The sequence below is a fragment of the Danio aesculapii genome, chromosome 3 (genome assembly GCF_903798145.1).
Source record: "Danio aesculapii chromosome 3, fDanAes4.1, whole genome shotgun sequence".
Lineage (NCBI taxonomy): Eukaryota > Metazoa > Chordata > Actinopteri > Cypriniformes > Danionidae > Danio > Danio aesculapii.
The window spans coordinates 33,764,108-33,789,244 of record NC_079437.1 but is presented as its reverse complement, the minus strand read 5'-3'; the positions used below and the strand labels follow the sequence as shown (position 1 = coordinate 33,789,244).

The 25,137-nt window shown below is 36.3% G+C and overlaps 1 protein-coding gene across 4 annotated transcripts in view; it reads left to right on the top strand.

Annotated features, from left to right (window-relative positions):
* Positions 1-25,137, top strand: part of septin9a (septin 9a) — a 132,181-nt gene that overhangs the window by 63,498 nt on the left and 43,546 nt on the right. The window contains exon 1 of one of the 4 annotated variants that reach the window (XM_056453792.1): positions 23,096-23,288. The exons of the other annotated variants lie outside the window; for them this stretch is intronic. Within the exon in view, the coding sequence (XP_056309767.1) occupies positions 23,111-23,288 (178 nt within the window). The 5' untranslated portion in view covers positions 23,096-23,110. Of the gene's footprint in view, positions 1-23,095; positions 23,289-25,137 lie in introns of those variants that run through there. 4 annotated transcript variants of the gene reach the window in all.

Below are 25,137 nucleotides of genomic sequence, written 5' to 3'. Positions count from 1 at the left end.
GATCAGTGAGGCTTTAACACTCCAAATAAAGAAGCATTTATGTAAATCTTGGACACAATACAATAGTTTTCCTTAACCTTCTGCTCTCTCACTCTCCTAAAATTATCATGAAATTTCTGTATTGCTCTCAATGTTGAAAGGATAGTTTGTTTAAAAATGAGTCATTCTCCCGCATGTCATTCCAAACCCATAAGCCCATCTTTGAAGCAGCAGCTTAATCTAAATCTCCTGAATAGACAATGATTATTTTGCATGATAGACCTATTTAATCAAGGCTTTTATTCACTTTAAAACTTAAGGCAACATGAAGCACCTCAAATAAGATCAACAAAAGTTCAACCATTCTAATATTAAAGAACAAAACAAAAAGTCAGATCTGCTTTTTACACCTAACCCTGGGCTGTTGTTGTTATTAGCATCGCTTTTAATCCTGGGTAAAGTGTTGTTAGCACTGCATTTTACTCAGGACTCAAGGCAGGGTTGGCACAGCATTTGTGGTGTTTACTCCACATTGCTGTCTTAAGTTTATACAATGTGAAACAGCAATATTTGCTTTTTACTTCTGGACGCTAGGCAGTAGGGCTGCATGGTATTGGAAAAAGCTGATGTTACGTTATTTAATTTTTCTGCGATAAATATTGCGAAATGATTACAGTTTCAGAAGCTGTTTTGAAAAGCACTATTTAATAGTTTTCTGAAGAGTCTAAAGGCCATCACACACCGCATGCATCGCTCAGCGCCGTGACATGGTGCGCACATAACAGTTCAAAGTATCGCACACCAGACGCGCACACTCGCATGCTATTTTAAACGGAACTATTCAGTTGACGCTCTGTGACACGGCAGAAAAAGGAACCGTGTCCTGAGTCCTTGCGGCGCCAGTGTGTGTGCCCTGATAGAAACCTATGTTTAGAATGCTGTATGGCACTGCGTGACGCTACGAGGCGCCTCCGCGCGGCGCTTCTGGTAGGTGACCCCCTTAACAGTATTTGGGTACAGAAGTTGAATAATCACAATGCAAAAAATGCTTTTCTTACTTTTTGTCTTGTTTCTAGTCCAAATATCAAAACAATTCTTAGACCAAGTTAAAATGTTTAGTTTTCACCGTCAGAAGAAATAAGTGAAAATTAAGAGGTTGCTTTGCTTGTTTTAAGGAAATTGTATGCCAGTGGGGTAAGAGAAATCTTGTTTTTGCTTTGAAATGTGAAAAGACAAAAATTCTACGTAAATGTTTTTTTTTTTTTGCATAAATCATGTAAATTCCATATAAATACGGTGATTAAATACATTTCTGTAGCTCCTGGTACACTATAATTCAGACTGGACTTTGCTTGTCTTTGCGATGTGACTATTGAGAATGTGCACGTTGAGATATCAATGCTGAAATGATATCTTGTGCATCGCTACTAGGGAATGAAGACAACCGATTATAAATTGAGCAGCAAGACATCACATCACGAAATGCACTGGTATAAACAGAAGCCAGTGAGAGGTACGTTTAGAGTAAATCCAAATGTAACGAATGTCAAAAGATGGGAAGGATATGACACCGCAGATAGACATCACGAAATGCACACGGTATAAATAGAAGCCGGTGGCGGGTAACATTAAATAAAAACAAATGTAAGGAATGTCAAATGGTAACAGCACAGATAAGAATATTAACCCGGGTTTAGAAATGTACAGTGTGAAATAACTGGTAATAAATCCCTGGGATTATTCGTTAACCACCAGGTATACAGATAAACCAGGATTCTGTCTATCCAGAGTTTAGGGTGACCCAGGGTTAACAATTTTAAGTGTTAAAAGTCCTAAAGTGATCTCGGGTTTAGTAAAAAAATTTCTTTTGAGGATGAAGAAAAGTCTACTGGGTTTGCAATGACACAAGGATGAAAAAACAATGACTTCGTTTTCGTTTTTGGTAAGCTATTTTCAGAGCTTATGTTTTTCTCTCAGTTACTTTAAGTGCTTTCATTACCAAGCATCTGTTTCATATTGGTGTTATTGGTCCAAGGTGTACTCCATCAGATTCCACATTTGCATATGAAAGATAAATAAGTCTCTGATGACTTTTCTCTCCCCTCTGGCTCAGTTGTTGTGAGATTGTGAGAGCACAGTCTTGCTGGTTTGCGACACATGCGTGCAGCTGGTGGGTGTGGCTCCAGATCTGGAGTTTATAAAATGCGCTGCATATAAATAGACATCGTTTAAATTTAAACTTTTACACTGTATACTGAAGGAGTTGTTGTGAACTGGTGTGTGTCTTGTGATGTTTACTTCGAAGTGCTCCATTGATTCGCTGTGCTTCAGATACAGGACTTGTTTTTCCTTGTTATTTTCTTGTTATTGTGAGTGCTTGTGTCTTTGTTTGACCCTAATGGAGAGTACTTCTCTTGAGTTTTTGAGTATTAAAGTGGACCGAAACTGGAAAAGAGATGGAAAACCTTTTCAGGATGTGATCCAGGAAGCCTGCGGCACATTTGGGTTTAATTAGTGTTCCTGCAGAGCCTCAGTGTGGATGCAGTAAGCAGAGCGCTGCTAACACAACCCAGATAAGCAGAGACAGAAAGAGATGAAGCACTAATGCCAGGCAGGACCAAATGAGGCTGTAAAGTGTCTATGAGGGGGAAAAAAGGCACTGACCTCTAAGTAAGATTTTTGCAGTGACTAAAAACGTTAAAGCTGAAACATTAAAGCAACTTTAAAGCAGCATGTTTGCAGTGGGCTGTAGTTCTCACAGTGTGATGTGAATTGTAAAACAGCATCTAGTTAGAAAAAAAAGATGCTTTTTGACTTACTTGAATTCTGTAATTTGACAGCAAATCAAATTCAGAGCAACAGTGAAATAATAAAAAAAAGTATATTTAATTAACATACAATTCAGGTTTATTTCTATAGCGCATTTCACAATAATTACTGTTTCAAGTCAGCTTTACAATAGTGCACAATATTGCATTACAATCAAATAAAAAAAGTTATAGTTAGATTAGTTACCATAACCTTTAGTTACTAATAACTACGGCCAGACAGAATCTACTGAAATATTTAGCTATTTCTGCGGACTGATTTTGGTAGTATCATAACTAGAAACGTATGAACATATGAAATAAAAAACAATACCTTTTAAAATATTTATTTAATGTTTACAATGCAAATCCAATTAGATCCACTTTGGTAATGGTAAACAAAGCAAGTTTCTCATTTATTATGTACTATATGACAGAAAATGTTACTTTACAAACTGTATTGTAAATAAATCATATCAACATTTTCATATTGGTCAATAATATTACTGAAATTAATTTAAAAACTGAAAAAAAAATGTACATACATTTACACAAGTAAATAAATGGACTTGATGGGCTAAAAATCTGCATATTTCTGTGTCCGCAGATTCCGTGTGGGCCTACTAATAACTTTAACTAATTAACTAGTAACTAATAGCTTTTAACAGTTAAAGTTATAGTATATAAACATAATTAACTTGCAGTTATATAGTATATAGGTGATGTCTATTTGGCTGATCACATCGAACATGCTTTTCTGTTCTAAAAACGTGAGGCGCATCATACTGCCTTTTTTATTGACAGTTAAAAAATAAAAAGCCTTGTTCACCTTTTAAGTCTGCAGCTTTTAAGTCTGACTGAATCAGCTGGGAACTGTTTGCAAGTGTTGCTGTTGATATTGGTATAAGTTTATTATTTAATAATATTGTGAAATTCAAGATTTGTTAGTCATACAGCTCTGGACAACTCAAAATGGCAACCACAAGTCTCTCCTCTATCTTCAAAAGTTTCTGTAGTCGTCTTGACAACACAAACGCTGCTGTCACCTCAAAGGAAACCCCGCCTCTGCTTTAATTTTATTGGAGAATGAAAAAGACGTGACTGTAACGCGCTTCCGCTGCGAGTTTGCTGCTTTTTTTCAGCAGGCGGTTCAAACACGAGGCATGCAGGGCGCATAAGCAGCGCTCAACGCTCGCGGCCTTTAGTAAATAATTCAAAAAAGCCGCCTCTTGACGCAAAAATTGTGTTCGGTGTGACTGGCCTCTAAGTGTGCATGTTCAGTTAAGTGTATTTGTGTATGTGTTGTCTTTAAAGTCTTTGACATTAAAGCTTTAATATGGAATAACATATTTTTGTTATTGTTAAGAGAGAAAAGTTTTAATATTGATAGTTTCTATTATTATTGTTTAACTTTCAGAAATATTTGCCTTTATTGACCTTATTCTTCAATGCGGAAGTGCTCTCGTTTTTGCGATTGTTTTAGAACTTCCGATTCAGCTGCCTATGGGAGAAATGACTGAGAATAATAAACGGCAGAAAACAGTCAAACTACTTACTCTACAAACAATTGTTTACATGACAACACAGACAAAGTAGAATATTATTATAAGAAAATATCAGTTTGCAACATCAAGCAGCAAAACGAGCTGTTTTAACGTCTAAAAAATAATGGAGTGAATGAGACCGGAAGTCTCGAGCCAAAATGATTCAAATGGCTGCGCCCACTCGTACGCGGAGAATAAGGTGAATAGTTTGGATGCAAGGTGAAAAGTGGGCTGTGCCTCCCCACAGTTTTTAATTCCCGACAGTTACATACTATTTATTTCTCATTACGTTTAATTGCTTTAAACGAACAGAATATGCTATTTTAATCTGCAGTAATTTAGATATTAAATCCAATGTCTGCTCTAGCTTCAATGTTTCCTCAAATTAACACCTAATAGCCGACAATGTGGATATCATCATGCTCTGTCATTTCAACTGTTAATCAAACTAACATTTACATTTAATCATAGCGAAAAGTTTATTTAAAAAATGAAATGACTTTCAAATGAGTAGAACAGAAGAAGCAATCAGACCAACAAAACACAACATATAAGGGTTATAAAAGTCCCAGTTAAAGGATCAAGTGTTGAGTTTGAGAAATAAAGCTGAATTGTATCTTCTGTTATGTGACCTTTAACAGATGATGAAAAGGCTTTACTCACTAGTTTGTGGTTTTAATCTGCATTACTCATGAAGAATCTGAGCATTGATTGCTTCAACGGTGACTGCTGCATGACTGTGACCATAGGGTTGAGAGGGAGTTGAGCTTCCACAATGAGCTGAACAGAATGACACATTTACCAGGTGACCGTTCGTCTGTTTCTGCCTTCCTGCTGTGTGAATTCCCCATGTGAATGCTTGTGGGAAAATTCCTCCTGATTCAGATCACCTGAAAAGACATTGCGTTCTATAACAAAAGCTGGATTAATCATTAATAGTTTCATCGTTAAAGTGATGGTTCACTCAAAAATAAGAAATGAAATTAAATGAAAAATGAAGTAATTTATTCATGCTCTGTTTGTTTCAAGCCTGTTTGAGTTTCTTATGTTGAACACAGAAGGTGATGTACTGAAAAATGTTGCAAATGGTAATTGTTGACTTTCATAGTATTTTTTTTTTCTTCCAACTTTCAATAAAAAATTTTGTAAATTGGTAGCCATTGATAAATTATCTTCTTCTGTGTTCAGCCAGTTTAGCCCCTTGTGCTTGTATTTGTATTATATAGAGGGGGTCGGGCTTTTGTTGATGGTTTCACTTTTATTTAAAACATTAGCATTCATGCAGCTGCTTTGTGAGACATCCAAAGGCAGAAGCGCGAACCAAAGCTAAATGTTTACACATTTGTCTACGTTACAAATGATGTGGATGAATAAGTATTGTGAACAACTTCAATAAAACACATGGAGGAACACTTTTGCATGTCGAGATTTACAAAATGTGTGTGTGTGCTGGCACTCACTGGCTGCTTCACGTAAATGCGTGTCAAGCAACTGAAGCAGAGCTTGAAGGTAAACAAAGCGGTCTATCATAAGCATTTTATCAATAATGTTTTACACAGTTGGCATTAAGAAGCAACATAAAAACGTTATCTGACTAATGTCTAGCAGCTAAATATGTCTGGAAAAATATTTAAAGGCTTTTATTTTCATAAACAGCGCGGATGTGAATGTGTCTGAGTGTTCTGATTGGCTGGAGTGCACGTCTCACGTCAGCACGTTCTAATCATGAACATGCTGTTTCCGGTAATTTTCCTTCTGCGTTCACACAGAGCAAATTACCGGTAATGTTACAACTTCTCTTTCCGGAGAAGTGCCGGAATGAATTTACCCATATTTTCAAAAATATTTGTTCACACATACAGACCTTTCTGGAAAATTGCTGTTCATTTTCTGTAAAGGTCTGTACTCTGTGTATGTGTACTGTACGCAATGATAAATCAAAGTGCCTTACATAAACGAAAAAGATTGAAAAATAATCACACTAAGTATAAGAATAATTAAAATGATTAAAAACAGATTTAAATGCGTTTAAACCGTTAAATTTAATAAACAGAAAGAGAGGCTTAGAACTGTGTAAAAAAAAGTTTTAGAACCACTTGAGAGTGAGCAAGTCTTCATTTTTGGGTGAACAATGCCTTTAACATAGTATAGAAAATGAGTAAAGCTCAAAAAATACTTTTCAGTCTTAAAGTGGATAATGGTTTAAAAATGTCTAAAAAATAAAAAGCAGAATGGTGAATATTCATCCATGGAAATAAGTGTGCTGAGGTCAGCTATTGGACTCCTCTCTTTTTCTCTATTTTTATCGTAAGTGTATCTCTTCCAGTTTTTTTTGTGAGCACATGCCTTTTTGACTAGTCACTGTGAATTTGTTGGGAAGGCCGTCAGTGACCTGCAGTCGTGGTGTGTGTATTGCCTTCTCCCTCAACCCAGTGGCTAATGGAAAGTTATATCCCTGCAGGGACTGACTCTTGTCATGCCAATTTTCTCTTAAATGAGGTGTGACCCCTGATTAGACCCCAGCCAGCAGGACAGACCTCTCAGATTTGTTCTGCTGATACCGGACCTTCAGCTTGCATTTGGCAATTGGATTTGCATATTGTGAGGGATGTTGTGCAGCATTAAAAAATATTGTGTAGATTTAGACTGTCTGGAAACTGAACATTTATTACCAGGGGGATAGCTGAGAATTTTAATGTATCTTCATGTCTTTTTCTTCAGCTATCTGTGCCTTTGGCCCTTTTAACATTTCCACCACAATTCAATATTGCGATATTTTGTTTTTCTGTGATATATATTGCAATATGAACATAATTTCATCAGATGAATTGAATGGCTCTATTTGGAAAGATTTAATTCATTCAGATGGATTGGGATGATCAAGTCTTTTTATTGGGATGATCAAGTTTTTGCACTGTGTTTGCAAAATTTTTTATAAATTACAAGCATATATAAATTCGGCATGGGACGATAACCGTTTCCAAGGTATACCGCGGTTTGGAAGAGTCAAGGTTTAAAAACCGCCAAATACCGTTCCTATGGTATGTGTAAGATTTTTTTATTTACATTTTTGTTTTGTTTTTTAGGACAACAGTATCTACAGCAGAAAAAATATATCTAAATTTGCCATTTTAAATTGTAAGAAAATCTGTGTTTTTGAAACTAATAAAGGCAGCAGTCTTCATTATTATCCAAGGTTATCATATTATCAGAATCCTATACCAGCCCATGCCTAATATAAATACAACAGAGCAGAGATAAAAGTTAAATAAACAGTGCTTCATGGTTTTCTGCGAAGTCTAACAGGTACAGAAATTGAACAATCAAACAGAAAATAACATGGTCATCATAAACCATTTAAAGATAATTTAATAATACCATAATGTTTTCATCTTTAATAAATAGTATGATAATCCTGCTGTGTGACTATTGCGGATACAGCCATTACAGTAAAAAAAATTATGGTCGGGATTAAACTAAAGGAAGGTTGTATAACTCTAATTTTTATCCACGATCTTAGTTTCTTTCAGATTTCACTCCCCGGATCATCAGGTAACTCACTCAGGACATGTGTTAGGGATTCCACTACCGTAATATACCTAAAACACTGATTGCTGTAAAACTTGTCAATGGCAGGGACGTCTTTTCTCTCGTTAACTGCAGGGAAAGAGTATCGATTTGGAGATCATAAAACCAGTCATACATGTAAAGCACAAATAATGTTCTTCAATTTGGTCACGTCCAGCGGCCGTCACCCTTGAACCTTGATCTCCATCATTGACTACGTTTACATGGACATCAGTAATCAAATTATTTGCTTTAATTAAGAGAATAATAAGACTAAGGCGTTTACATGAGTTGCTTTTTGAGTGTTTCTTTCATGATCTCATTTTACGTGTTATAGCACATAATTCTATTAATGTCATTGCGTCACCACAATATACACATTTCCTCTGGAGTTTCATGTAATTTCAGGTGTTTAATTTTTAATTTGTCGACTTTAACTGCAGTTTGGCACTTTCATTCAGACGATTTCATGCATGCCCCTGTGACAAACGGGATATTGGATGCATAAACTGCTGGAAGAGTTTTACGTTTTAATAACCATCATGTCGCAAAACACTGCGAAATTTCTACATGATGGTAATAATTCGAATAAGGTGTTTACATGTCTGAACTGCACTTCAGTAATGCAACTAAAATCGGCACACTTCACGTGTCTTAATTTGATTTCTCTTTAGTTCGATTATGACCTTAATCTGATTAAATTAATCAAAAATCGCTGTTTACATTAACTATTAATCAGAGTATTGTCTTAATCGCATTAAAATCAGATTATTGGTGTCCATGTAAACGTACTCATTATAAGCTGTCTGTTCCACTACTCCGTTTACTAGATGTTTGCTCACACTTTATTTTGTAGTCTGACGCACGCCAAATGCACAAAACGCCTAATTCATGCCACAGGATGCCTATTTCAATCTTTGCATTGCCTTCGCAAACTAAAATAAATATAATTTGATTATATGATTTGGAATTGGATGTTTTATGAGATTATTTACGTCTTTTGTGATTATTTTGCGCTCAAATTTTGCAGGATTGCAAAAATTTACTTGTTTTTGAGTTGAATTCAGTTTTAATTCTATAATATTTGTAATAATATTAAATTAGCTGTTTATTAGTTTTAATGCAAATTGGAAATATTTTTTATGTGAGTATTACTTTAAGCTGTTTCATATTTTGAAATTGGGAAAATCTATGCATAAAAGGCATTTAACTATTTCAAATTAGATCATGTTAAATGATTTTCAAGTTTAAAGTGATGATCATTTGGCAAAAATAATAGTCTGTAAAAATGAATGACAATCATTACAGATATTGTGTGTTGTTAAAGAAAACACCCACATTTCCTGGTGGCATTTTTACAGAAAAGCTCTTGTTTTGTTGGCTTGATCAGGAAGTGATCTAAAGTGGAGTTCATATTCTTACACAAACACACACTTTTGCACACATTCACATAAGCTTCCTTCCTTGAGCCATCAGCTGTGACTGGTTGACCTTGCTCCATTTCCTTTGGATTCGACTTGGAAAACGGTGCAGAACTGCTCCTGGTATTTGCAGGAGTCTTTTAAGTTTGCTCATGGGTTTGTTGAAACTATGACGTATATTTTGGAAACAAGCTGAAGACAGGAAGAGAGACAATGTCACACTTAGGTCATCACTGTCATCCTGCTGTTTGGTGCTTGAGGCTGAGATGAATTGAGAAAGCTGTTAAAGTAATGTGAAAGACTTTCCTGCCTCCTAAGAGTTACTTTTGTGATTCAGACATTGTTCAGACGCGTTTGCTGCCTTTTTTTTAAACTTAAGAGTGACCTCCACCCTGACTTCAGGATGTAGTCCAGTCATATTTGTCTGTTTCATCAGGCCAAATCCTTTTAAGTGGAATACTAATAGTGTGAGATGTTTTAAAGATATTTGCTTAAAGGGATAATTGACCCAACAATGAACGTTTTGTCATTTTTTACTCACCCTCACCTCATTCCACACCTGTATAGCTGACTTTCTTCTGTGGAGCTGAACTGACCTCTATCCATAAATCTGCTGACCTTTCTATGCACTGAGGAACTGCTTACTACTGCAGAAACCATGCGTGAACCTTTAAGGTCTTTTTAATGGGATTTGAGTCCAAAGAAAAGACTTAAAGATTTGTATGTTGCTGTAGTATCAAGATACTAATTGAATTTGTGCTTGCCACTTAAATTATCTTGCAATTATTTCCATCTAAGTTGGGGAGACACTTTATAAACAATAATAATGAGTACTTCTAAGCCAGTCCATAAATAGTATCATAAATTGTGGCACATCAAAGATGTGTCAGAAGCCAACTTGCCTAGTGCCAAGAACTGTGATTAGTTATAGCTTCTAGGATGGTGATATATAGTGTTTTGAATGTGTTATTTAGGACATATACTCTAAATCAGAGATGCCCAAACTGGGGCCCGTGGTAACCTTTGATTTGGCCCTCTATCTCATCTGAGAAGTGAAGGAGAATGATTGGGATGCTTTAGAGATTGTCAGTTTAAATTAAATGAAACCTTTTATTTGTTTGTTTTACTGTTAAACTGAAATTAAATATTTCAATTTAAATGCTGTAATTTAGTTTAGAATGTACCAACTGTCACCCGATAGGTAGAGGACAATGCAAAGACTTTGGTGAGCAAATCACCAGAGGCGGATTCTACTTGACCAGTGTATTCAGCATTGAACTCCACTGTGTTATAAATATGATTGTTTATGCTTTTATTGCCATAAGTTAAAAAAAAAAGCTGTACTGCATTAGTTAATACAATTCAAAGTGGTTCTTAAATATTATGAAATAAATGAGGAAATTGCCCATGTAAAATAGTTTGGTATATTTATCTTCCTCCCACGACTCAATGATATTTGGTTTTTGGACCTTCATTCATTTGGGCACCACTCTGAACACGGCCAGTGCCAGCCTATTCATTTAAATTATTATTATTTTATTTTCTGAAGCAACAGAATAGCAAAATTCACAATCTAGATTCACTGGAAGTACATGTCTGACTACATCTTTTTAAAAAACAAAATCGTACATATTCATACAGACCCCCTAGTTTTTAACGATTTCCCGATCGATGTGTTTTCTGCTTGTGCAGTAAGCAGACGCAGATGAAGCGCAAGTGATTTACATGTAAAGTCAATGCAAAGATTGGAATAGACATTCTATGGCCCAAATTGGGGGGTTTGTATGTTTGTATGTTCAGATTGCAAAACAAAGTTGGAGCAAATGGAGCAATGGAACAAACAGATGGAGATTGGTTCAAAGATAATGGCTGCTGGACGTGACCAAATTGAAGGACATTATTTGCACTTTACATGGATGGCTGGTATTATGATGTGTCATCGATAAATGTTTTCATTTAACTCTTTCCCTGCAGTTAAAGAGAGAAAGCGCCTCCCTGTCATTGAGTTTTATGGCAATCCATGTTTTAGGTGTATTACCTTAGGGGAAGGCGTAATGCATGATGTCATATGCTCCGGTGAGTGAAAACTGAGAGAACAAAAAAATCGTAGATAAAAATAAGAGTTCTACAAACTTCCTTTAGCTTGATCCCTACTGTTTTAGATCTGTTTTAGATCTTGTCTTGACAAGAGACCAAACTGAAGAAACTTTGTTTTTATGATTTGTGTCATTGTTTCAGATTTCACACCTAACATAGTAGGCTACCTAAACGCTAAATAAGATGTGATGAGTTCAGATGCAAACGCCTCTAAATCCATCAGACCTCTTTTCTTGTAAATGAGCATTTTCTATCAGGCTCCTCTGATTTGGTTCAGAAGTTTCATTTTATATGTAATGATAGTGTTATTAGCAAAATACTTTTTTCCCCATAAATGTAACTTTAGACAATTCCCTGTTTTTTAACAAGCTAAATTTTCTTTTGCTTCAATACCAGCTAAATCCACTTCTGCTTTTTATGCAAAACCCTCTAAATCCACCTATTGAGACAAGACTGTGTCATTAGTTGAAAAATCACTAAAGATGCCATTAGAGATTATTTTATCAAACATAAAACACATTACATAAACCACCTGAAATTAAAAATACATTTGTCAAGTAAGTGGCGGTTCATTCCGCTGTGGTAACCCCTGATAAACCGTGGCAGTTTATTCCGCTGTGATAACCCCTGATAAACCAGGGACTAAACAGAAGGAAAATGAATGAATGAATGAATTAAATCTGTTAAGCGCAATAATCAATAACATTAAAATTTACATAAAATTACAATCTATTGTAATTTCTAATATTTGGGATTTGGATTTAATGCAGGTAGAGCAATGTAAACAAGCTTGTTAGATTCATATAATGTACTTTAAAAACATTGTGGAACATCAATATCTGTGCTTTGTCCATTACTAAAAAATAAATAATGTATTGAAGTAATTTAAATAATATATAGTTTTATACATTATATTTATCTTTTAAAACATTAGCAAAATAAAACACAAGGTAGGCCTACTGTGCAAAAAAGATGATGTCTCTCAGCTGTCATTTATTCATCCTCACTATACTCAAGATCTTGGTCTCTTTTTCGTCTCTTGTTTATCCTCATAGCACCCATGCGGAATAAAAGAACAGCGTCTTCACTTCGTCTTTCAAGATGGAGTTGCCGTTTAATGTGTAATAAATCGGACTCATTCAAAGTAGCGTCACTGCGCTAACAAACCTTATGAATGCATGCTTCACTTCCGACTGTACATTGTGTTTTCTGTTTCTTATAATGCGCAGTTTTGAGGTAAGGGACATTTTCTTTTGCCATTCACTGACAGTCGGACAGGCTTCTGCAGCTCATCAAACTCTGTCTTTTAAAATCAAAATTAAAAGCGGAATAAAACAGTCTCCTCATAAAAGCCAGCGTATTAGCGCGCTGCTACATTGAAAACATACGATTCGATTCGCGCTGCCTTATTGGTTCTTTGGATAGAGCGACTTTTGCTGTCAAAGGCAAGTGGCGTTTAGCGGGTTTTGCACATAAACTGCTATTTTTGAATGTGCTGACGCTGGGATTTGGATTATTTCAAACAAAACTATTTGTTTAACATGTACTGTAGTTGTCACTCAATGTCATAATCTCATTTTGGCAGATATGGCGTTTAGTGGCTTTTGCATCTGAACTCTTCATATATACCTCCACAAATTAGGATTGTGCTGATAGACGATAGTATTGTGTATCAACGATAGACAAAGATATCGCCAAGAGCCGAGACCTATGACAATTTTAAAGACGATATTTGTCTGTTCGCATTAATGTAGACCTATTACATGTTTTAATTGCATTATTTAATAAAATGAATAGTATTGCTTTTTTAATCATCATCACTAATAATAAATGAGCTACAAATAATTAGACAGCTTCAGATGTTCACATCAACGTCACTTGACTGACACTTTCGGACAAAAAAAATTATTATTTCGATTGCTTTCTTGCACTCTCTCTGTCTCAGCAGCAGCAGTGACGTGAGGGCACAGCCACATCTCATAAAAATAATAGTATAAATAACAAAACTGGATTTAATTAACAAACCAGTTAAATAAAACGATTTAAAAAAATTATACAACTGAAGAAGAAAGTGAAAGAACTCTGAAACCAGCTCAAATGTTCTGGAATAAAACGCGTTGGGGTCGTTGGAATTTGAGACTCCTTTATAACAGCACTCCCGCAAGATTCTCTCTTGCTTTCACAAAAAAGTTATTTATATTTTATATCCGATATTAATAGCCTATTTAAGTATTAAGGTGGCTAACCTATATTTTCAGTGCATGCATTGACTGCTCCTTCAAATACACTGAATATACATACCTGTCGTATTTGTGTTTATTGGAATGATAAACAGAAAATAACCTATTTATTTAATTTAAAATATTTTCGGCCTATATTTATTTGTATAGGCTATTAAAATATATATTTTTAATTTATTTAAAGTAGCCAATATTAAATTAAATGTCTATCTGTATTTTACCAATCATTTTGTCATTAAAGAATTATTGAACAGATTATTAATAACTTCTCAAAGAACATTTCACTGAGCTAAGTGAAAAGTTTTAGGTCAAGTAGGCTATTTAATATTAGAGTTATTGCTGACTCTCCGCAGCCATGTCTAAAATGAAACTCCTATCAGAAAACAATGAACACATATGCCAAGTGCAGCATTGTGTTAGATCTTATCAAATACAAATGTGACACTGTTGATGATTTGTGATGATTAGATCTGAAGCCGCACCACGCTCAACTACACAACCACTTCACCGCATAGAAACGGTCACGTGCAGGCGGCGAGTCCTCCATCTCCCTCCCCTCTGAAAGGACCTTAATGTATCCTTGTTTCTTTCGAGCGTAGATAAATATAATTTCATTTGCTTTCCTCCATGTATATTATATCCATTTTGCAGCAGTCCCGTGTGCCGAGGATAACGGCATGAACCCGAAGTCACAATCAAATCCTGTCCCGCGCCACAATGTTGCATCGAGTCTTGTTTGAAATAATTTTGGTCTCTATTTAGCTGTAAGAGCGCAGTGATTTGGATTGATTTGAACAATTACTTAAGATCAAACGTAATGCAAATGCAGAAGGTTATTCAATAAGTTAAAAATATCAGCCGAAAGGTTATTGAATATGTTGAGACATGGTTAAATATAATAATAATAATAATAATGAACTATTATATATTCAAAAGCATAACACTGCCGTGCGATATGGCAATCTTTTTGGCAAAAATTTTGTATATCGCCCAACACTACCACAAATTAGCCGCCACAAAATCAGTCATTTTTATCACAAAAAATCTTGAAAAACTAGGGGGTCTGGTTATATTGAATATTGAATATCAACTGAATTGACCACTAGAGGCAGTAAAATTACAATGAAGATTCCTTTTCTCACTAGTTACTGCTTCTGTGAGATGATTATGTGTTCGTGTGATTATTAGTCACACTGAATCAATGACAGCAGATGAATCTTCTGTTTATAATGCAACTCAATGGGGAATTCCTGAGTTTCTTCATTTTCTGCTCGAGAGCACCCTCTGGCCTTCGAGATTTACTGCTGAACTCAACCGTGCTTGCCTGACCAGATCTGCATGACAATCACAATCAATAACATTTGCATTTTCATTTTGACTTTGCGTCCAGCCTTAATTAAAAACAAAAAATCTGCATTTATTAGCTGATACCGATAAGGCCACCAATGCGCTTTTTTTAATGCCAAAAAATGTTGGCACAGAAAACTTCATCCATTAACCCTAATTTGATTAACAATGACCATTTTTATTTTCAGAATGATTTCCTGAAGTTCCTTGTTTTAGTGGTCACCCAACAGATTCCTCAAACTCGAACCAGGAAGGACTGGATTCTCAGAGCAATATTTTGATGAAACCAAAGTAAACATAGTTTTTGGGGACTTGCATTTGAGCATTTTAACTTTGGAAAATTACATGAATCACCTAAATTGGTGAAACTCTAGTTTATTGCTGACTATCGTTTGCTTCTTTGCCATTAAGCGCATTAGATGACCATGCATCTTTTCTAGAGGGCTTAAAGGAGTGAGTTCCTGAGAGGAGTGGAATGCTAGGAGCGCTCTTAATTTTACTGTGTTTGGCACACACAATCTCCTCGGAGAGCCCTGCGAATGTCAGCGATGGGATGATCTAGAAGTTTCCAGCCTCCTTTGTTATTTCTCTTTTCTTGTGTGAAGTTTCCGAGGAGACTGAGAAACAAAAGTAAGTGAGGGAGGGTGATCTGGAGGTTAGCGCTGCTCATTGATGCAGCGGTTATGGTTTGCCAAACGATCACAGTATCTGACCACATCTGTGATTTCAAGCCTCTGTTTGCCACTCATTCAGCTTCTCTTCTGCTGTCTAGCCAGAGATAAGTGGTTTGAAGTTGATAAGTTGCTTATTATCTGTTCAGATGTTTAAAAAATGCTCATATTGATCTCATTCTTGGCTTTACCACATCAGCAAAGTTTTCCATTAGACACACACACATACACACACACAGTGTTGGATGGCTGAGTTGGCTTTGGTTGGTAGTTATTACTCAGTCCAGAACTATTCCTGTGAATAGTTCCCTCCCCCGATAACATGTTGTATGTCTTTGAATAGGTGCTGGCAATAACTCCCAACTACATTCACATGGATCCAGAAATTAAAGAATAAGTGAAGGAAATAAACTCAATGGAACTCAAAAAACTACTTGCTTTTGAGCGGAAGTCATAAATCTAGGATGTGGTTTTGATGGCTATTGTGTGGAGTTGCATTTCCACTCATAAGTCATTTTAGGTTGAATTCTTGCTGGAGTTTGAGAGCTGCATTGTCAAAGAAAATCTGCCTTTTTTGCCTTTTTCTCTACTTGCAGCTGCTTTAAGTGCCAGTAGGAGTCACTCTTCTACAGAAGTCTTACCTTTTTGCATCAGGTGAAGATATTAGGCTGTATTTCAGTCATGACAGTTCAACAAACCTGTTTTCAAGATCAGAGCTCTGCAATATGATTAACTGTGGTCTGCATCCACACTCAACTGTTCGAATGCAAGGAGCTTTTTCAGATGATATTTTGCAAGGCGTACATTACATTATTGCCGTATGTTGTCATGCTGTACTATAATGTGGCCTGAATTTTTCTTCAAACACATCTGCAGCTGTTGTGGCATTGGGTATTGACACTACCGAGAATGTCAACACAACACATCCAATAAAGCAACATTTTGCCAAGTGAGTTTGCAGGAGTATTTTCGGTGAGATTAGGAACAGATGTCTTGTAAGTTGTGATTCTTCAGTCTTTAGTGACTTGGAGGTTTGCTGAGGTCCCCTGGTGGCCCCGGCCCCATGGTTGAGACTTTTTGTATATCTTTTCTGCTGGAGATACTGTTGTTCTAAAAAACTGAAGAAAAAAAAAACGTAGGAATGGTATTGCAGAAAATTTTGACAGTTTTAAAACCTTGACTTTTCCAAACGATGGGATACCTTGAAAACGGTTATCGTCCAATGCCTACTCTGGAATACTTGATTCTGATCGGCCAATCATGCCATCTAGATTAGATTTGAAATGACAATCTCTAAAACATCTCCATCATTCTCCCTCTCTTCTCAGATGGGATAATGGGCCAAATCAAAGGGTGCTGTGGGACAGCTTTGGCCCATGGGCCCTAGTTTGGGCATCTCTGTTCTAGATGTTCAATGTGGAAAAGCACTTTATCTGTGAAGCATATTCTATTGTTGTCGACTTTAATTCTTTGAGGATTTTTTGTTATTCGGCTCATTCTTTTGAAGTCATTTAAATACTTAAACCAGATACAGCTTTAGAGTTTTTTTTTATGCTTTGCAATAATAAATAAAAAAAAAATAAAACAAATTTCACCATGAAAATAGTCATAAGCATTGTGTAAAACACAAACAAACTGTGTTAAATATGAAAGAATGTGGGGAGTCCTGCTCGTAACATCATTCTGCAATTGAATATATTTGTCCAACACTTCAACTTTTTTTGTAGGACATCATTTCATGTTGGTTAAGAAAAGTATAGGTGCGTTCTGCTGCTGAGGGAGTTTCCTGTGATGTGTGGTATGTGGTGATAACCATAGAGAAACCACTGTTGTAGACATTTTGTGTAGAAACTGTAATTCCTGGACATGGTCCAATGTTCCCACTGGACCACGTCACACACTGCCCCATGAGACGCCTGTGTGCTTAATTTGAGATGGACTTTACTGTGGTGGCTTTGATATGCTAATAGAGTGAGTTTATTTCTCTTTGATCGCCCTTGTCTCATACAAACAGTAGGAGTTTACATAGTTTTGATGCATGCTGAATCTCAGTGTGTGTGGATGATTTCTCTCTGGTAAGCGGTTCTATGTTAACTCTTATTTGAAGCTGCACTTTCTCCTTTTCTACAGAAAGGGTTGATCCTGAGGTCAGTCAGTCAGTAGTTTTAGTTTGTTGTAGATCAGCTTTAGAACAAGTTTTGCTTCAGGACGTAGATTTTACATTGGGAATTAAAGAAATGATTTACCCAACAATAAAAAAATGTAATGTACTGCACTGCTGTAAATGTAATGTAAAGTGCACTGCTATCACATAGTTTACCTTGATTTTACATTTTGCATCACAAGTACAACACTACAATATATCATTACTATGTAATGGAACAAAAGTTGTTAGCATCATACTGCCCCGAAGCTTCCATATTAGCAAGAAACTGCAGTCAGTTATATATTTAAGTACGTTTTTGCAGTTTTACAAATATGTAGGCCGAAGCACATATTTACAATGATCCTGTGGATACAATGGTTCTCTGTTCATAAAAGGTTGTTCAATGACTGTTGGCACACTGAGTAAAACTGTATATGAACAAAACAAAATAAACAGCCATGGCTCTTGATGATTCCCTAAAGTGAAACTAAACCTTACAACATTATTACCTTTAATCCACAGCATTGGGAAACAGCCCATGTGTAACTAGTGTTTCACATGTGAGGTATACTGTTTGTAGAGGGAGGATGTGATTGTTTTGTTGTTTTTTTCTGGATGCTTTAGATGATGTACAAAGTCGTATATGCTTTCTGCAAAAAAAAAAAATAATAATAATAATCTTCTTTTGAAGCTGTACTGAGGGAGAGAAAATTATAATTTGTGGGTGAACTATCTCTTTAAGTGAAGACCAAACACACTATTTAATTTCCACCATAACCCTTATCAGATCTGCCACCCATTTCTGAGCAGAACCTACTAATTGAGAACCCCTGATGCAGAATAATTCCGCATCTGATCATAGGAAGATGGTTAGAAGTGAAAAGTGGTCTAGATGGAGCACTTTCATGCAGTCTTGTTCACATGTCTCCTCCTCAGGCTTTTGGTTCTGGAGAGAACAAAAGCACTGCTGTCTGTGTGGTGCGGAAACGAGTGGTGGTTTCTCATCTGCATGAAACATGCTGCAGTGCTGGACAGCGGGTGACAAACAGGCCTTTGACTGGGTCTGACTCTGTTTTCTCTATAACAGCCTCCTCACCATGACTCTACATTCCCAAACACTCCGGAAAACAGGGCGGCAGCTGCCCACTGAGGTTTGCTGCTTCGTCAGTGTTTCCCATGTTAAAGGTTAACACATTTTGGTTGGAATTTGTTTGGGATTTTTATTATAATTATTCATTTACTTTTTTCTGTTTTGGCTTTTTAAGCATGTTGGTATGTAATTTTTTAAAGTCCATTTTGTTATGAAACATTTGGGAGTCTTGAGGTTTATCACAATAAATCAGAGTTAGGCTCTTTAAGAATTTTTGTTGGCTTGTTTTGTTGCTACTTTTAAAAGCATAGAAAATCTAAACTTGTATTTTTAACTCTAATTATAGTCATTGTAATTTCCATTATAAAGGGTATTAAAATCACTTCAAATTCCAAGATGCTTTTGAAACTATTAGTAATTATTATTCTGGTGATTTTGACTTGGCATCATCAACAGTAGTGGTCAAAAGTAATATGTGGAGGGGACATTTGGCACAATATTTACTTAAAATGACCAGCCAATTATATATCCAGCATCAAAATTTGAGAAACGTGCTATGTAGACCAAAGGTAAAAACACTCAACTTAATTCATGCAAACTGACAAAATTATTTGGCAAAAAGGTAAACTACGTCTTATTACAAAATAGAGTTGCACGCTTTACCTGTACTATGGTAGTATCACGATACTATGGCTCTAAAATACTGGCGGTGCCACTATAATTTGTAAACGGTAGTATCGTCATGAACGGTCTATCTACAATAGATAATGTTGGATGTGGAAAAGTCACTAAAATACTCACACTTGTGCAACAATACATTATTTTATTTTAATAGTCTGTGGCGCCCTTTAAGGCTGCAAGTTTTCTGAGGTTTCAAACGCACATCTCAATCGGTTCATTTCTGTTCCCCTCAATAAAATCTAGTAGCTACAACAACTGCAACAATCTCTTAAAAAGAACTACTCTGAAAGTGGAAAATTGTATTACTTTGGATTGTTCCCAAATAAGACTGAAAAAAAAGACAATAGATGAAAACCAAAAATAACAACAGGAAACATTGAAACTATTTTTGTCCACTTCATATAACCTAATTGTGTTGGGAAAATGCATTTGGTATAATTTGTATCTTTATTTTAATGTTATTGTTTTTTGGACACCCCTGATTTAACCGTTCCAGTGATGCCATTAATCGGTTAAAAATGCATCCTTTCGGTTAACGGTTAAATGGTTAATATGAGCATTCCTAATAAAGAGTTAAGATAACCCTTTACCAAGGACTGGACAGGTTTGTCACAACCAGTGTCCGAATGGGAATGTTTAGGGGGAAAAGAACACTTTAATCAAAGGCATCCAACAAACTCCTAAGCTCATTATAAATTCTGTCATCTCACTGTCTGTATGTCTGGCTGTTGGCCCACTATGCGGGGCTGTGGTGTGAAGGGGTCTTCCAAACTGTGAGAGAGTGTGATTTGTGCAGAGCTTATCCTTTTACAAACCCCAGGCTTCCTCTTTCTCTGCTTGGGTCTTGTGGTTTTGACTGGGGATGAGCATGTACAGCTGTCCCGCCTCCTCCAGTTTCAGCTGTACCCCCTCACACCAACCCATTCCACACACAGTTCCAGACTGGCACGGCTTGTGGGCATACCATGTCTCTTGGCATCCAGCGGGAATAATGATATGTGTTCTTATCTGTCCGTCTGCATGTTCTGCAGAGGATAAACCCAATCCCAGCAGTGCTGGCCAAGCTGTTGATCAGACAACTTGGGGCTGGATGCGAGGATGAGGGTCATTGTGCAGTCAGACGGACAAGGAGATGAGAGGCTGGAAAGTGATACTCTTGTTGTTTGTTGTGAAGCATGTTGAGTGATGGGTCATCTGATATAACCACTGCCTACGTCATGATCGGGGGCTTTCTCTTGGTGGCCTGCTGTGACGTGTCAGATGAACTCGAGGCTTTTCTTCTGTCGGAAAAAGGAAGAGTAGGCAGAATTAAAGTTGGAACAGGGCTGCCGGTATTTTTTTTATTTTGTACAGACATTTTTCTGTATTTTATTCATTCGATTTCTTTCAGCTTAGTCCCTTTATTTATCAGAGGTCACCACAGCGGAATGAACTGCCAACTTATCCAGCATATGTTTTAAACAGCGGATGCCCTACTAGTACCAGTACTGGGAAACACCCATACACTTTCATTTATAGGGATGCACCGATCCCAATACATGGATTGGATATTGGTTCGAAGTCGCATATTTTTGCTGGATCAGGATTAAGCCAGCTGGTACCGATCCAAATCCAATCTTGCACGTGCACAATATTCTGTGTAATTTATAAGCCAACAAAAGCCATGAAGGTAGCCTATTATGAGGCGCTAGAAAGTTTTCATGTAGGCCTACTATATCCCAAATATTCTGAAGCCATTCTATAGTTTAATGTGAAGTGTGAAGATAAGTGTTCACATGGTTAAATTCATGTTCAATTCAGTGCTTCCCGCTGCTCCTGTCAATTTATTCACAACTGAAGCTCCGCGTTCATTTGACAACACGAAAAACTTTCTCCAATATTTGTTCGTTAAAATAAGTAATCAGTGGAGAAATGCATTTAGTTCTGCATTAAATGGGTTAATTTTGACCTGCAACAAGGAGTTCATTGCTGTTTTTAAATCATGTGACTGTTAGATCAGCAGATCACATTCGTAACTCTGGAGTAAAGAGTGTTATTACGTGTTCTTCACACACAAAGCAATGAAGTTCGTCTAATTTACCTATAGCACATGTCTTTGGACTGTGGGGGAAACCGGAGCACCCGGAGGAAACCCCACGCGAACACGGGGAGAACATGAAAACTCCGCACAGAAACGCCATATGACCCAGCCAGGGCTCGAACCAGCGACCTTCTTGCTGTGAGGCAACAGTGCTAACCACTGAGCCACCCTGCTGCTCTTTTGTATTATTTTTTTATAATTGTTTTTATAAAATGTCAATTAAACTAACTAAACTACATGTTCTGTTTTTATTTTTAACATAAATCCATATCTCAATACACCACAAATGGATAATTTGATTATTTAAATGTATTTTTGAGGGCACAAATTAAATGTAATTAAATTTTTTTTTTGAATTAACATGCAATGTACACTAAGTTCATTGTATCAGATGATTGTCTAAAACAATACATGGTAATTAGAGACGCTACCCGAAGTTGAGAACTAGTTTATTCACATTGTCAACTAATCATTTAAAGCAATACGTTTACTTAAAGTAAATTCAACTAATAAATTCAACTAATAAAAAATAATTAAAACCAGAATAAGCATCTGACTTATTAGCATTGTGTGCAGTTTAGCTAGCTGCTATTTGTACAGCGGAGCATAAAACACAGAAGATAGCAGTGGTAAATTTACTTGTGTAAAAGTAATAGATGTTGTTTATTTGCAGGCAACACATGGAGGAAAAATGGAATTAAGGAGCAGTATTTAATATCTGATTTTCTACGCAATAAATAACCCTTCTTTCATAAAATGCTTTCATTTTGTTTTTAATAAAACCATACAGTGTATGATACGCTTTCTCTGCATGGCTCCCATCAGACCCAGCTATCTCATAGAGTAGTTTATCGTTATCTAAGAATGTAGACTTCATATATATAAAAAAAACATCTCTCCCTCTCTCTCTCTGTGTGTGTGTGTGTCTCTCTCTCTCTTTCTCTCGGTTTACTCTTGTGGTTTAAGTAGGAAGAAATTAAATTAACCACCGGGTCTCGGTTGCGAGCAAATAATCTGTGCCAAATCACGTTCTACGATCAAATGATATTTGACTCCAAATTGTGTTTGCTTCATATGAACAGAGTTTAGTTTCCCACTGTAGCAAAGATACAAGTGAATCCAAACATTTGAGCAGATTGATGCAGTTCATTCAAGGTAGTTAATAATAGAAGCCCACGAGTGAGTGAAGGAAATCTTCAATTATTGTGAGACTGAAATGACCTCATTGACGTTTTCGTCTCTCTGGTTTACATTCATATAATTTTTTTAAGTGCAGGGTTTTCTTTTTTTCTAAGATGCTCTCTCATATTACACACTCTCAAAGCCATGTACGCTGTGCCCTTGTGACCACTGTAAAACCCGAAGCCTCGAGACAAATGGTTTGCGTTAGGCTTAAAGACGAATAAATCAGCCCTTCTTTCTCAGCACTAGGGAACAAAGATGGCGCAGCTCCATTGTTTATCTGCTGTTGGACCTCCTAGCAAGGGAACTAATGTCTCTCGATCTTCCCTCCAGTTTCTTTCTCTCCTTCTGACATCTGGCTTTCCAGAAACTCAATGTGGATATAGTCAGAACATTTCAGCAGATCCTGTTCATCTCACAGGAACATTGGTGCTGGGTGAGCTTGAAGTATCTTTATTCTTATTAAATATACTTTATAAGATGCATTAATACAGGGTGATAGATCTGTTGATTTTGCACATGGTTATGTGGTAATTTACACGTACCAACTTAAAACAACATCAGTATTACTGGTTAGAAAGATACTGGGAACAAAAATTTGTTTTTTTGCATCCATTGACATTATCTAGTACTTTAAACTCTTAAATGTATGCTCACTTTATGAATATGCATTCATGTGTATAAGGAGCAGTGGGGCTACTTGCACATTTCGTAAGATATACAGTGTGTCAGTAGACTTCACCAAACAAAATTAGCTTATATTGGTCATATTGGCACTTACTGTGCTGACAAACAGGAATTTGCTTGCTTTCGAAGTGAATAGGTTACAAACAAAATGCCATGCATGGAAAATGCCATTATATCATTTGTTGAAACTTTCTTTTGAACATCACAACTGACTTTTCTATGGTGTCACTGCACATTTTCTTTGTTTTTAAGAATGTATGGGTACATAGTGACCACAACATTTCCCACTAGGAGTTCTACAAAACGTAAAATTGTTTTTTTTTTCTTTTGGGGGAAATGCTCAAACAATCAAGCAAATATATATATATATATATATATATATATATATATATATATATATATATATATAGGCCTGTCACGATATCTGCATTTTGTTGTACAATAAATTGTATTGCACCAAAAATAGATTGTGATAAACAATATTGTTATCATTTTAAGGTCATTTTATGCAACTCATCATATAATTCCAGAATAATAGTATTATAATGCAAGCACACTCTTCCAAAAAAAAACACATAATATTTTATTTATATTAATTAAAGTGATTTTAACGAATTAATAGTTAGGCATTGGAATCAGAATCTAAGAATGCTTATTCTAAATAAATATTGATAAATATAACAAAAAGGTGCAAGGTAAAAAAAGTAACAGAGGCTGCAATATCTGCTACCACATCTATATTCAGTTTTTCAACACCCAAATGATGGCTATATACTATAGTAATTTATAGTAAGTACTACAGTGTTTTTTTTAACCATGCTGACACTGACACCTCCAATAGAGATCGAGATGTTGCAGTAGAGGTGTTCCCAGTATACTGTGTTGCAGCTAAAAGGCCATCCGCTGCGTAAAACATATGCTGGAATAGTTGGTGGTTCATTCCACTGTGGCGACCTCTGAAATAGACACTAAGCTGAAGGAAAATGAGTGAATGAATGATTAGGGTCATTTATGGCCGACATATATTGCATCACCAAAAATGATTAAGGTCTTGTCTGTGTTGTGCGATAATTCGATATATTGATTGTGACAGGCCTAAATATATACAGTATGATGTTGTCTTTAACCACAGGTTGAGTGGTTTATCTAGTGTGTAGTCTCATTTTAAACACAGAGTTTGCTATTTTCATCAGAAGAAAAAGTGGCCTCCTAAAGAAAAAAAAGGAACTGCAGAGAGCAAGGGATTTTCCCTCTGAGACTAGAAACACTGGGCTTTGGAATTGTTGTAAACTCAGCCAAACATCGAAAGGGTTTATTTTCGCTCTGTGTTAATAAAAACTGATGTTGAAACTCAAGCCCCCCGCTCTGATGGGTAACAGAATGGAAGTGACTGATTGTCAAGAGCAGTTTATGATGCCCTACATCTGCAGTAGTGCTGCCTGTTCAGTTTCATGGTACACGTTTGGAGTCACCACAATAATCTGCCATATCTGACTCAACGTCAAGGGTATTATTAGTCTCATCTTCTTTTGAACGTGTAACTTTAACTTGCAGAGGGAGAGTAAACATGAAACAGACATGCAAACAGAGCGAAAAGT